The 14,701-nt window shown below is 41.7% G+C and overlaps 1 protein-coding gene across 1 annotated transcript in view; it reads left to right on the top strand.

Moving 5' to 3' along the window:
• Positions 1-14,701, top strand: part of GRIK3 (glutamate ionotropic receptor kainate type subunit 3) — a 311,709-nt gene that overhangs the window by 165,625 nt on the left and 131,383 nt on the right. Inside the window, 1 exon segment of the mRNA XM_078145457.1 lies at positions 2,492-2,668. Within this exon segment, the coding sequence (XP_078001583.1) occupies positions 2,492-2,668 (177 nt within the window).

Genomic DNA, 14,701 nt, shown 5'->3' with positions numbered 1-14,701 from the left:
TAACTAGCTCTTCAAATTAATACCAATTACACTATGCAATCATGATTAAGACTATGCATTAATCAACTCTGCCAACCTACTTATTAGCCTCTTTAAATAATGATCATGGAGAATGTATGGGAAGGAAGGAAAGAAACCAGGAGAAGCCAATATCAGTGGCTTGTTCTCTCAAGACATACCTGGAAAAGAATTCTCACTCAGAGCAGCTACTGCCTTTCTGCGCATGAACAGAACTATGATGGGGTTCTCCCCATGTAGAAAATCCCATCTTTCATTAAGGTTCCCTGTTAGCAGTATGGTGTTTTAGTGGGGGAAATCAAACATGGGTTGAGAAGGCAGGAAATCTTGGGTTCCAGTCCCTGCTATGCCAATGGAGGGCTATGTGACCTTGGGCAGATTCCTTCTCATCTCTGGGCCTCAGTTTCCCCAAAAGCACAATGAAGGAGTTGGACTAAATCTCTAAGATCCCTTTGAACTCAGACAAATTGTAGCTCTTGCCAGGTCATCATCCTCTCAAATATTTTTGACCCCCGTATGTTTTCATGCCATGAAGGACTTTTTAGATCTATCTACTTCTGTTCATGGCCTTGGGACCAGGGTTAGTTTTGATTACACTAATGGAGGTGAACAGAAGCATAGAAAATAAAAAATGACAGCTCACTCAAGAGTCATTTCCTCTTGCCTTTAGAGAATGTTTGGGGGCTTATGTTTGAGTATGGGTCTGATGGATATTCCAGGAACTCATATCAAAGACAAGAAAGAAGCTTGGATGACTCAGGAGATGCTGGAACCCAGCCCCCAGCTATTTCTTTGGGTTGGGGTGGGACTCTATTCTTCCTTGTCCCTCAGCAGCAACTTAAGCAGAGATGCCTTTCCCTCCACCATCTCTCAGCTAGTATGTCTTATTATTATCAACAACAAGCATTTATTAAGTTGTTAAGTGTTCCACTCTCAAAAAGCTTCCCTGCTGTATGTAAAGTGAGATCAATTAGAGATTATGAGATGTCAACACACAGAGAGATGTTAAGGGAGTGAGTAATTCAGCAGAGTGGATGAGGGTCATCACCAGAGGGAGGGGGATACCAACAGAGCAAGCCATTCAGAAAAGGGGGTGCTATTAATTAATAGAAAGCACTAATCAATACAACAAATAACCCAGCAGCAAAAGTGATTGCTAGTGGTCGACCGACAGAGGTTTCAACACAGCAAACAATTCTAGAAGAAACTATGCCACAGTGGGTCCCCAGCTGACAATAAACTTGAAAAGCTTCTCTGCCAAGGAAAGTTGCTGGTGTAGACAGGGGATTGTATCAGGCTCCAATGAGGGTTTGACCCCTTGGCAGAGCCACAACTTCACATGGGTAATATCCTGGGGTGGGGGGTTCTCTGTGATTGCTTGTTCAGAGGAGGGGCTGGTCTCTGGGGAAGCCATCCTTCCTCTTAATGATTCCTCTCACCTCCTCTGATTAGAATGTGAATGTTTCCAGAGGATAGAACCTTGATGGGAGCTGGGGTCCTGGGGATCATTCCCTCTTCAGCCTCACTCCCAACCCAAGGATAGATTCCTCCTAACTGAGGACTCCAGCTGCAGACATTGTATATATATTCTTGGATTGCGAGTCACAAAAGCTGCTTCCCACACTTAGTCCCTGTGATTCTGGTCAAATCACCTACCTTCTATGATTCAGTTTCTTTATTTTTAAAATTACTGCTTACCTTATCATGTGGTCATATGGGTGAAATGAGATATGATATATGCAGGTGGAGCAGAGGGTAAGACGGATGGATTTGAAAATCAGGAAGACCCAAGTTCAAATCCAGCCTCAGCTATTTATTAGCTGTGTGACCCCAGGCAAACCTTTAATTTCTTGCTGCCTCAGTTTCTTCATCTGCAAAATGAGAAGAATAATAATACTTACATTACAAGACTGTTGTGAATATAAAGTGAGATAACGTTTGTGAAATGCTTCATACACCTTAAAGTACTATCTAAATACTAGCTGTTATCACTATTACAAACCTTAAAACTTACCAGCTAGCTATTATAGATGGGTTAAGGGGAAAAGGAAAGGGATTAGACTTGCTGCCAAAGAACTGAAGCTGCTCTTCATAGGAACCCTCTCTCCCCAACCACCTACAGCCTTTTCTTTACCCAGAGACTCACCTCACTGGTCTGGTCCTCAGTTCCGTTACTTATATAATAATCCTATTCTGTTTCCACAGCTGTGGGTACCCCCTCTCTGGGGAAGGTTGGCTCCCAATCCATTCCAGTCCAACCAGCATTTATTAAATACCTAGCCTAGGATCCAGAGATACTAAAACAAAAGGAAAATGGCCCTGCCCTAAATGTTGCAGTGGATAGATTGGTGGGCCTGGAGTCAAGAAGACCTTCTCCCTCCCTGATCTCTGAGTGCTGTGGGTTTGACTTTTGCCTAGGGAAGACAGAGGAGAGTTTCTCAGTTTAGCTAACTCCAAGGCCTCTTTATTGCAGGAGGAATCTTTGAGTATGCAGATGGACCCAATGCCCAGGTCATGAATGCAGAGGAACAAGCCTTCCGATTTTCTGCCAACATCATCAACAGAAATAGGACTTTGCTGCCCAATACCACCTTGACCTATGATATTCAGAGGATACATTTTCATGACAGCTTTGAAGCCACTAAGAAAGGTAAGTTTGCAATCTTTAACCAATCTCTTCCTGGGAGGAAGGATTTCCTCTAGCCCTAATTGCCTAAAGGCTTTAGAACCATGGCCAAAAATATGGGAATAGGAGTTGGAGATCCTTGGTGTTCCCATAAGAATTAGGAAGCTTACTTAGAGCTCTGTTAGGGGAAACAATTGGAAGAGAGGGAAAAAGAAAGAAGGGAGAAGAAGATTGAGGTCAAAGAAGAGAGGGGAGGGGGTTAAGAGGGAAGGAGAAGAAAAAAAGAGAGATAAGTGAAGAAAAAGAAAGTAGAAGAGGAGATAATCCTTCTTGGGAAGAAGAATTTCCTCTAGCCTCAACTGCCTAAATGCCTTAAAAAACCATAGCTAAGAATATGGCATTAGAGGTATTTATTTCTAGTTCTGTTAGGGGTAGCAATTGAGAGAAGGGGAAACAGAAAGATGGGAGAGGAAGAGAGAGGGAAAAGAAGAGAGGGAAAGGGAAATAAAAGAGGGAGAATAAAAAAGAGAGATAAGTGAAGAAGAGGAAGAAAGTAGGTGAAGGGGAAATAAGAGGGGAAAGAGATGATAGAAAGAGAAAAATGAAAGGTAAAAGGGAGAGAAGAAAGGAGAAGGAAAGAGAGGTGAAGAGGAGGATAAAAAGGAAGAGCAAGGGAAAAGCAGAAGATAAAGTGGGAAAAGAAAGGGAAAAGAAGAGGAGGAAGGAAGATATATGAGGAAAACTTACAAGAGGGGGAGAGAAATGACAAAGGAGAAAATGGCAAGAGAGGGAAAGGAAGAGAGGGAAAAGAAGGGGAAAGGAAGAGAGAAGAAGAAAGAGGGAGAAAAGAAAGTGGTAGAAACTATTGGGGGTAGCAAGTCAGAGAGACAGAAAGACAGGAGAGGAAAAGAAAGGGACTAGTGAAAGGAACAAAGCATGAGAATGGGGAAAGGAATATAGATGGAGAGAGGGGCAAGATGGTAAAAGGAAGAAAGTGAAGAGAAAAATGTAAGAAGGAGAGAAGAGTAAAGAAGGATAAGAGGAAGCTGGATGACCAGACTGAAGGAATAGTCATTAAGAAATACATATTAGCTTGTGAGAGGTGTCTAATGCAGTGCTCCAGAAATCCATTGTTGGTCCATTTAGTCAACTAGCATTTATTAAGCACCTTCAATGTGCTAGGAATTGTGCTATATCTGTTAGACATTTTTGTTAATAATGTGGATGAATGTTACATTAACAAAATTTTGAAGATTATGCAAATCAGAAAATGATAGCTTAAAGTTAGAGGGATGTCAAGTGACAGAGTTAGGATCCAAAAGGATATTAACAAGGTGACATGTTGGACTGAATTGAATAATGTGAAATTTAGTAGAGATAAATATAAAGTTTTATGCTTAGGTTCAAAATATCAGCTTCACAAATCTAAGTTGAGGAAGGGGTGACTAGACAGCACTTCCCATGGAAAAAGTCTGATTAGATTTTTTTTTTATCATTACATCAAAGTCAACTAATATCCACCCTCTTTATGTATACTCCTTTAACAAGGTGTAATAACAATACAGTTCTCAAGGGTTGCAAGTCTCATATTCCCTTGTAGGGGTTTAGACAGCTGCGCTCCCCCCCCTTACAACATATTGTATCCTTCTTGAGTCCTGTACTTGAAGATCAAATTTTTTGTTGAGCTCTGGTCTTTTTATCAGGAAAGTTTGGAAGTCTCCTATTTTGTTGAATATCCACCTCCTCCCTTGAAAAATGATGCTCATTTTTGCTGGGTAATTGATCCTTGGCTGCATTCCAAGCTCCTTTGCCTTATGGAATATCATGTTCCATGCCCTGCGGTCTTTTAATGTAGAAGCTGCAAGGTCCTGTGTAATCCTGACTGTGGTTCCATGATATTTAAATTCTTTCTTTCTGGCTGCTTGCAGCACCTTCTCTTTCATCTAGTAATTTTGGAATTTTGCTATTATATTTTTTGGCGTTGTCAATTTGGGATCTCTTTCAGGTGGTGATCGGTGGATTCTTTCTATGGTTATTTTCCCTTCTGGTTCTAGGACTTCCGGGCAGTTTTCCTTTATGATTTCCTGAAAGATACTGTCCAGGCTCTTTTTTTCATCATGATTTTCAGGTAGTCCAATAATTTTTAAATTGTCTCTCCTGAGTCGATTTTCCAGGTCGGTTGTTTTACTGATGAGGTATTTTACATTTTCATCTATTTTTTCATTTTTTTTTTCTGTTTGACTGATTCTTGCTCTCTCATAGAGACATTAGTTTCCATTTGTCCAATTCTAGTTTTTAACAGATTGTTTTCTTCTGTTAGTTTTTGTACTTCCTTCTTCAACTGGCCAATTGTGTTTTTTAGGGACTTGTTTCTTCAGTATACTCTTCTGTTAGTTTTGTCTTCCTTCTTCAACTGGCCAATTGTGTTTTTTAGGGACTTGTTTTCTTCAGTGTATTTTTTTTCCAACTGGCCAATTGTGTTTTTGAAGGACTCTTACCTCTCTCATTTGACTATTAAAATCCTTCTTGAGCTCTTCTAAGAAGGCTTTTTGGGCTTCAGACCAGTTCATATTCCTTTTGTTGTTGCAGATGTGGGTTTGTTGACAATGTTGTCCTCTTCAGAATTTCTGTCTTGATCTTCACTCTTCTCATATGAATCTATGGTACATTTCTTTTTACTCATGGTGTTTCTTTATTCCCTGGCCTTTAAAGAGATTGAGCTCTCCTGCTGGGGAACAGAGGGTACTGACCCAAGCTTCTTGTGTTGGGAGCCTAGGTCTTGGTCACTGGCTTTGCGTGCTGGGGCCTCTTATGCTGGGAATTGGAGGCTGTAGGTTTCTGGCAGCTTACCTTGTGTTGGGCTGGAATCAGCAAGGCTGGAACTTTCAGGCAATTCTAGGTTGCCTGCTTTTCCTTTCCTTTAGCTTTCTTCTGCTCCTTTTAGATGGGTGCTGCAGGATGTTTATCTGCCTGGGGCCCCTTGCAGTGTTGTCTCCCTCGTTTCAGCTAATGCACCAGGAGATTCCTTTGCTGTGGAGTGCCGAGGCTCCTGGTGGTTTTCTGATCTGGTTTCCTCCAGTTCCCCTGCCCTCACTGAGGCACTCAGAGGTCCAGGTGTTGGTGTTTGCCTGCTCTACCACCTGGGCTTCAGGATTTCTTCACAATTGGAGGCTTCAGGGCTCCTACAGCTCACCTGGTGTTGGGTTGGAATCAGCAAGGCCAGGGCTTTAGGAAGCCTTTAGGTTGTTTTCTTCACCTCCTTTCAGATGAATGCCGCAGGGTACTTGGCCCCCTGGGGCCCCTTGTAGTTCTGCCTCCCTTATTTTTGCTGAGGCACTGGGAGACCCATTTGCTGGGCTGCTGCACTGCTGCTCCTCATCTTTCTTCTAGTTCAAGTGTTCCAGGGTTTTTTTTTTGGGTGATATTTTCTGGGTTTTCAGAGGTTGATAGGGGAGAGTGAGAGCGACTACCTTTTCACTCCGCCATCTTGGCTCCCGCCCCATGAAAAAAGTCTGGAGGTTTTAGAGAACTGCAAGTTCAATATGAGTAAACTATGGGACATGTTAACCAAAAAAGTTTATGAGATCTTAGACTATGTCGAGAGGTACCGAAACAGCAATTCTTCAGAACAAACCTCTAGAGACCATGTTTTCTTTCTGGGGAAGCTAATACACTCAGTTTTGAATTCTCTTCTGGGGCTGGGTAATATGTGCTCACTGTGGGGTGAGTGAGTGCAAAGTCACCTATCTATATCTGGTTGGTCTCAGACAATGCTTCGCCTACCATCTACCCAACCACCTGGAAACCATGGTCTGCCCAGCATGAAGACCTTGCCATTTTCCCTGCTGTACTCTACACTTAATTAGTGACAGTGCTGTTTTTTCCTCCATAGTCTGTGAGATCTGTGAGGGGAGGAGCTGTGTTTTCACTTTTCTTTGTATACCCAGCATATAACACACAGTAAGCACCTAATCAATGCATGTTGATTGACTGACATCTCCTACCTCCCTTCCCACCTCTTGCTCTGGGAAGAGTAATCAAATCAGTGCTATTGTGGCTAGTAGGAAAAGTGTGACAACTGACTGATCTTTTACTCTACTCACCATCCCAGTGACTCCCCATACTCTGAAACTCTCTTTGCTATCTACAACCCCCCCTCTATGTCTTATCTAGCCCTACTAGAATGTAATTCCCCCGAAGACAGGAACTGTTTCACTACAGTGTCTAGCATCATCTGGTACATAGTAGGTGCTTAATAAATGTTTTTTCATTCATTAATCACCAACAAAACAGAAGAGTTTATAGTCTCACCTTACTCTGTCTGGGTCAGACTATAACTGGGCTATTATCTTTAGTTTGGGGCACCTAATTTTAGAATACCATTGATAAGCTATGAAGTGCCTAGCAGAAGGGGATCAGAACAGTAGGAGGTCTCAAGATCATGTGAGTATTAATTGAAGGAACTGGAAAGGAGCAGTGTTTAGCCTGGAGAGAAAAGCTAGAAGACATGATAACAGTCTATCACATCTATCATGTATTTGAAGGAGTGACATATGGAAAAGGGACTAAACTTGGCTCAGAACTAGTAATGATGGATAGAAATTGCAGAAGGGCAGACTTCTTAACCACTATAGCTATCTAAAAGTGGAAAGAGTTGGTGGTGGTTCCCTTTCCTTGGAGGTTTTCAAGTAAAAACAGGATAATCACAATGGAGAATATTTTATATTATTTTCATATTTCTTTGTTTTATTTTATTTTTCTCAATCACATTACAAAAATGTTTAACATTTGTTTTTTTAAAAATTTTGAGTTCCAAATTCTCTTCTTCTCTTCCCTTCTCACCTTGAGAAAGCAGTTTGACATAGATCATACATGTGAAGTCATGCAAAACATTTCCATATTATCCATGTAGCAAAGGAAAACATAGATTAAAAAAAACAAGAAAAATAAAGAAAGTAAAATAAGTATGTTTCAATATGAATTCAGACTCCAAATATTCTTTCTTTGGAGGTGGATAGGACTTTTTTATCATAAATTCTTGAGAATTGTCTTGGACCATTATGTTGCTGAGAATAGCTAAGTCCTTCAGAGTTGATCGTAATACAATATTGCTGTTACTGTGTATAATGTTCTGCTCATTTCATTTTGCATCAGTTCATGTAAGTCCTCCCAGGTTTTTCTGAAACCATCCTGCTCATCATTTCTCATAGCACAATAGTACTCCATAACAATCATATACCACAACTTGTTCAGCCATTCCCCAATTGATGGACATCCTTTGAAGGATATTTTAGAGAGGATTCTTTACTGAGCACAGGCTCTTCCAACTATGAGGTGGAAGAGGAGGTAAAAGTGAGAGGAAAGAAGCAGAAGGCTGAGGGAAGAAATGGGAAAGTGAGGAAAAGAGGAGAGGAGAAGTAGAAGAAAGAGAATGAGAGGAGTAAGAGGAAGGGGAAGGGGAAGCAGAGCTGGAGAAAAGAAAATTGATGGAGACAGAGGCGAGGGTGGGAAGGAAAAATGGGATGGGGAGAAAGAAGGAAGAGGAAGAATAGAAATAAACTAGGAGAAAAAATAGAGGAAGAGAGAAAGGAGAAAAGATTAGGACCCTGAATATGTGACTTTCCCCCCCCCTCAGGATGTGGGAAAAGACAAATTTCAGCCAATCAGTCCAAGTTCTCAAGTAAGTTCCCTCAGGGCATGAGAACATAACCTGAGAATACCTTCAGCAATACTTTTGTTGGGTCAAGGCCTGGAACACCTGGCTCAGTGCAAAAGATCATAGCCTTGTGAAGCTGGGCATGTTAGTGGTTCCCTCCTTTCCCTGGCACCTCAAGGAATCGGAGCCTTGCTTTGTCCATACCACCTCCCAGGTTCCCACACTTGGGATCTTACTGAAACTATCATTATTTTATATATATATGTATGTATATAGTCCTACAACAGCCAAACTGACTGCTTTGAGAGTGTCTAAGCTTCCTGCACTCCCTCCAAGAGCCTCCTGATGAAAGTCTCCTGGGGCTCTGAGCTAAAGCCAGAGTCTTCCAACAAGAGTCACAGAGATCCTCAGCCTCTCTTTGAAAAAGCCAGATTCACAAAGTAGTGCCCAGCATGGGGTGACAGGTAGAGGAGCCTGTGAAATATAGGGACAAAGGACCCTGCATTCACCTTGGCCCAATCTCAGAGCTCAGGCTCAGGCTCTGGCTTCAGACAGGCAAGTCTGTGATTTAAATATTCAATTCAAATTAATAAACATTTATTAACTACCCTTAGCTCCCTTCAAGAGGCCTTTCATGCTTCCCCTAGTTGATGGTACCCTCCCCCCATCACTATGCCTTCATTTTGTACATATCTTGTATTTACTTATCTCATGACCAGAGAACCATAAATTTAGACCTGGAAGGAAACCAGCTCAGAAACAATGTACTCCAGACCCTTCATTTTACAGATGAGTAAACTGAGGCCCATAGAAATTGTAGTGACTTGTTCTAGGTCACATAGGGTATAAGCAGCAGAGGTAGGGTATGAATCCAGATTTTCTGCCTCCAGAATCACCACTTTTTCCACAATACCATATTGTATCCCCCAACTAGATGGTAAGCTCCTTGAGGACATTTTGTCTTTGTATCCCCAGCACTTAGCACAGTGCCTTGCACATAGTAGGAGCTTAATAAATGTATGTTGATTGGTTAGTTAGTTGGGTGGGTGATAGTCCAAGAGAGAGACAACTTAGGTTGGCGGACATTTCGGTGAAGAGAAATCAAGAAATGAGAGTGACAGCAGAGAACAAGAGTTCTTTACTTTGTGTCATGGACCATTTTGGCACGTGGAGAAGCCTGTGGGACCCCTCCGTGGGGGCAGTGGATTTCCTCAGAAAATGAATCCCACTATACACTCAATTGTGCTGTCTCAATCAAAGGCTAAACTCTACTATTAAGTCTTTTAAAAAAAATTTTTTATTGTATCTGGAATTTTACATTTTTAAATTTTATTAATTTATTTTGATTTATCAACAATCACTTCCATATGCTTTTGAGTTGAAAATTTTCTCCCCATTCCTCCCCCCCACCCTCCCCAAGATGGTACACAGTCTGATATAGGCTTTACATTTACATTCCTATTAAACACATTTTCACATTAGTGAAGTTGTAAGTAAAAATTAAAACCAATAGAAGGAACCATCAGAAAGATGAAACAAAACTCAACAGGAGGTAAAAATAAGTGATAGCGGTTCGACTTCCATAGTTCTTTCTTTGGATGTGGACAGCATTTTCCATCCCAAGGCCTCTGGAGATGTCTTAGATCCATGTAATGTTGAGAAGGGTTCAGTTTAACAATAGTAGTCATCGCATACTGTGGCTGTTATTGTGTACAAAGTCCTCTTGGTTCTGCTCACTTCACTCAGCATCAGACCATATAAGTCTTTCCAGGTTTTTCTGAAGTCAGCCTGTTCATCATTTCTTATAGCACAATAGTATTCCATTACATTCATATACCACAACTTGCTCAGCCATTCCCCAATTGATGGGCATCCTCTCAATTTCCAATTCTTTGCCACCACAAAAAGAGCTGCTATGAATATTTTTGTATATGTGGGTCCTTTTCCCATTTGTTTGATCTCTTTGGGATATAGCCCTAGAAGTGCTATTGCTGGATCAAAGGGTATGCACATTTTTGTAGCCCTTTGGGCATAGTTCCAAATTGTTCTCCAAAATGATTGGATCATTTCACAGCTCCACAAACAATGTATTAGTGTTCCAATTTTCCCACATCTTCTCCAACATTTATCATTTTCCTGTTTTGTCATGTTGGCCAACCTGATATGTGTGATGTGGTACTTCAGAGTTGTTTTGATTTGCATTTCTCTAATCAATAATGATTTAGAGCATTTTTTCATATGACTATAGATGGCTTTAATTTCTTCATCTGAGAAGTGTCTGTTCATATCCTTTGGTCATTTATCAGAGAGACTGGTTGTAAAAATTCTTCCCCAATGTTCTACCTTCCTTCTAATCTTAATTGCATTGGCTTTGTTTGTGCAAAAACTTTTCAATTTAATGTAATCAAAATGATCCATTTTGCTTTTCATAATGTTCTCTATCTCCTGTTTGGTCATGAATTCTTCTGTTCTCCATAGATCTGATAGGTAAACTATTCCTTGTTCTCCCAGTTTACTTATGGTATCAGCCTTTATATCTAAGTCGTGAACCCATTTTGACTTTATTTTGGTATATGGTGTAAGATTTTGGCCTATGCCTAGTTTCTGCCATACTCTTTTCCAGTTTTCCCAGCAGTTTTTTTCAAAGAGTGGGTTCTTATCCCAGAAGCTGGGGTCTTTGGGTTTATCAAATAATAGAATACTATAGTCATTGACTGCTGTGTCTTGCATATTTAACCTATTCCACTGATCCACTCTACTATTAAGTCTTAAGCAAAGCTAAGTGAGGGGCAGCTAGGTGGTGCAGTGGATAGAGCACCGGCCCTGTATTCAGGAGGACCTGAGTTCAAATCTGGCTGCAGACACATAATACTAGCATCATTTAACCCCATTGCCTAACCAAAAACAAAACAAAACCAAACCCAAAAAAACCTAAGTGGTCACTTTCTATCTTCCTCCTTCCACTATGGTTCCAAACCTTGAAATCAACCTTGACTATTCTTTCTCCCTTACTTCTTTATCCAATCAGTTGCATAATTTTGTCGTTTCTATCTCCACAGCTGCTCCCATCCATCCCCTTCTCTCTGGTCAAATGGGCACCACTCTAGTTCAAGACCTCCTCACCTCTTGCCAGGATCACTTTAATATCCTCCTAATTGATCTCCCTGATTCCAGTCTCTTCCTGCTTCAGCCTATCCTCCAAATGACTGCCAACATGGTTTTCCTAAGGCACAAGTTTGACCACGTCCCTTACTCCCTCATCCATATTTCCTTTGGTTCTCAAACTCCTCTGGCATTTCAAGTTCTTCACCACCTGGTTCCAGCTTAACTTTTGCAGGCTTATTCCATAGTTCCACAGTCTATACTGTAGTCTATGCACTCCTCAGTCCAGCCACACATACTGGTCTCACTTTTCCTCCCCAGTGACATTCCATCTCCAGTCCCTCTCTGGATTTGCACAGACTTTCCCTATGCCTGGGATGCACTCCATTCTCACTTCAGATTTTTAGAATCTCTACCCTCCTTTAAAGCTCAGTTCAAATGTTACCTGCTACATGCAGTCTTTCCTAGGTGTAACCAAGTGGCACAGTGGACAGAACACTGGGCCTGGAATCAGGAAGTTCTGAGTTCAAATTTGGCTTCATGCCTTAATAACTATAAACTTTGAGCAAGTCATTTAACTCTGTTTACCTCAATTTCTTCATCTGTAAAATGTGAGGGTCAAATAAGATATACATTACAAAGCACTTAGCACAGTGCCTGACACATAGTAAGCACTATGTTAGTTATTATTATTATTATTTCCTGATACCCCTCAGTGGCTAGGGTTTACCCCACCAATAAACTTCTATTTACTTTGACTATGTTAGGTGTGCATGTGGCTTCCTCCCATAAAAGTGCTTTTTTGTGTTCTAGTTCCCTAATGTTATCTGTGGACCCTTTCTCAGAATAATGTCTATAAATGCAAAAAAATAAAATATATAAGATTACAAACTAATTATAAATATACTTATCAAATATATATTTAAAAAACCAAAATGCATGTGCCCTAGGTTAAGAACCCCTAAAATATAAGTTTCTTCAATGCATGAACTGTTTATTTTTGTGTTTGTATCTCTAGCAACCTACCTCAGTGCCTGGCATGAAATAGGTGTTTAATAGAGGATTGTTGATTGAATAGTCAAGTCCAACCAGCCTAGAAAGTCTTCTGAATGGGGATTACAGGGGGAAGAAAGAAGACTGTGCACCCCTGTGAGTAGAGCTGCAGTTTCTGAGTGTTCACAAGTTCTGAGGCTGTACCCAGAGCGTGTCCATCTCTTTTCTTGCTGATCAGAGACCCTTAGGGATGCAACAGCTGGATGACGCTGTCCAGGGTTATTGACTAGAGGAGGCTAGTGCATTCTGAGATGAGGGACTGGTGGTCAGCAACGGAACTGATCACTTTGCCCTCCTAAACCACAGTTAAGTGCAGGTCCCATGGTCATAGGAAGGTCAAAGGCTCTGAAGCCCCAGGCGTGGCCTTGCCTCATGAAAGGAGACTAGAGGGCCGGCAGAGGGGCCCGGCCTCCAGCCAGCAGGCTACAAAGCCTCTCTATATACTACTTAGACTGAGCCTGTTTCTCTTCCCGGCCAAAGCAGAGCAAGTTTGGAATCGACCCAGCACTCCCCAGGCTCCTGTCCCTTCACTTATTCTCTGGGTTGCTCAATTCCTTTTAAGACACAAATTGATTGAGATAATTCTTGCTTTAACTACAATTGCCACAGAAGGAGAAAAACCACTCTGCACTCAGACTGTGGATTCCAGTGACAACTGTGAGCCACAGAGTCATAGGGAAATGGCCAGAAAATGGATTCGAAATTGAAGCCTCATATAATAATGTAATTACTGCCCGGGCTCTGAGTGCTGTTAGAATAGGGGCCTCCTGCTGCCCTGAGAACTCTGGGGGCGGTGCCTGGCTGCAGCAAGTGCAGAAGTTGCTGCTTAGAGTCTCCATCCTTGACTCCTTCTTCTGAGAGCACCATTATGTGCAGCAGAGGGTGCAGGGAGGGGAAGGGGAAAGGGAGAGAGGGGGGCAGAGGCGCAGGAGGAAAGAAAAAAGAGAAAGGTGGTGACTAATTTCTCGTTCTGGCAATGTGTCCCTGCCCCCACCTTTATACAGGATGAAACTAGGTAGGGTTGGTGCTGGCTGGGGCTTTGCCAGAATCATCCTCAGTTATCAGCACCAGTCCATCAATCAACTGATCAATCAGCAAACTTGTATTAGGCCCCTACTATGTGCTAGGCACTCTATGAGGTGCTGAGGATACAAAAACAAAAGATGAAAAACCTTTGCCTTCAGGCAGCTTCAACGGACACCCAGGATGACTAAGTGATTTGCCTATGTTCACACAACTAATACATTTCAGGGGTGGGATTCATACTCAGATTCTTACTGACTCAGAAGTCATCACATGATCCACTATGCCAAGCTATCCTTCCAAATAAATGCAATAGTATTAGGGAGTTTACTACTTTTCAAGCTACCCCATTTCACTTTGGGATGGCTCTAATTATTAGAATTTTTCTATAGGGGGAGACAGTATGTATATAGACATATATAAAATAAATACAAGGTAATTTTGTGGGGAAGGTGCTAGCAGCCTGGGCTAGTGCATTCCAGGATCTATGAATCTTGAGGTTAGGAGAAGCTAAACAAATACCTACTAGAACATAAATTCCTTGAGGCAGGGAACTTATCTTCTTTTCTGCCTTTCTCTCTCTGGGGCTTAGCATGATGATGCCTTGCATATAGTAGGGGCTTTGTCAAATGGTTTATCAGATGGAATTCAATTGGAGGCAGTGTGGTACCATGCCAAAGGTGATGGAGGTGGAGTCAGAGGTCCTGGATTTGAATCCTACCTCTTCTTGCCCCTTGTGCAAGCCTGGTCAAGTTACCCTCACCTATAAAATGAAGGGGTTGGACCCCACATGCCCCTTAGGATCCTTTCTACATCTAAGCTTACATTCCTATGGTCCTATAAATTGAATTGAATCTGGTTCAACCTGTATCTGAACAGAAATTCCCTGACAGCATCTCCCAAGAGGGAATATCCATCCCTTATTTGAAGACTTCCAGTGATTTATCAGGTTTTAAGTAACTGCCAAATGCCTTTGAAGCCACAGAGTGGCATAGTCAGACCTGTGTATCAATCAGTGGTCTGAAGGATGGATTGGACAGGAGAGAAACTGGAGGCAAGGAGTCAATTTAGGAGATTTCTGCAATAGTCCAGGTGAAAGGTGATGAGGCCATGCACTAGGACACCATTAGGGTTGGGGTTGTGGGAGGAGAAAGGAAAGAATAGATATGAGAGAGACTGTGAGCATAGAATGCACAAGACTTGTACGTAATCATAGCTGCCGT

This window comes from Phascolarctos cinereus, unplaced genomic scaffold, assembly GCF_003287225.1.
Source record: "Phascolarctos cinereus isolate Bilbo 61053 unplaced genomic scaffold, phaCin_HiC Scaffold_726;HRSCAF=1367, whole genome shotgun sequence".
In the NCBI taxonomy this organism is placed as follows: domain Eukaryota; kingdom Metazoa; phylum Chordata; class Mammalia; order Diprotodontia; family Phascolarctidae; genus Phascolarctos; species Phascolarctos cinereus.
This window is presented reverse-complemented; position numbering and strand designations above follow the sequence as displayed.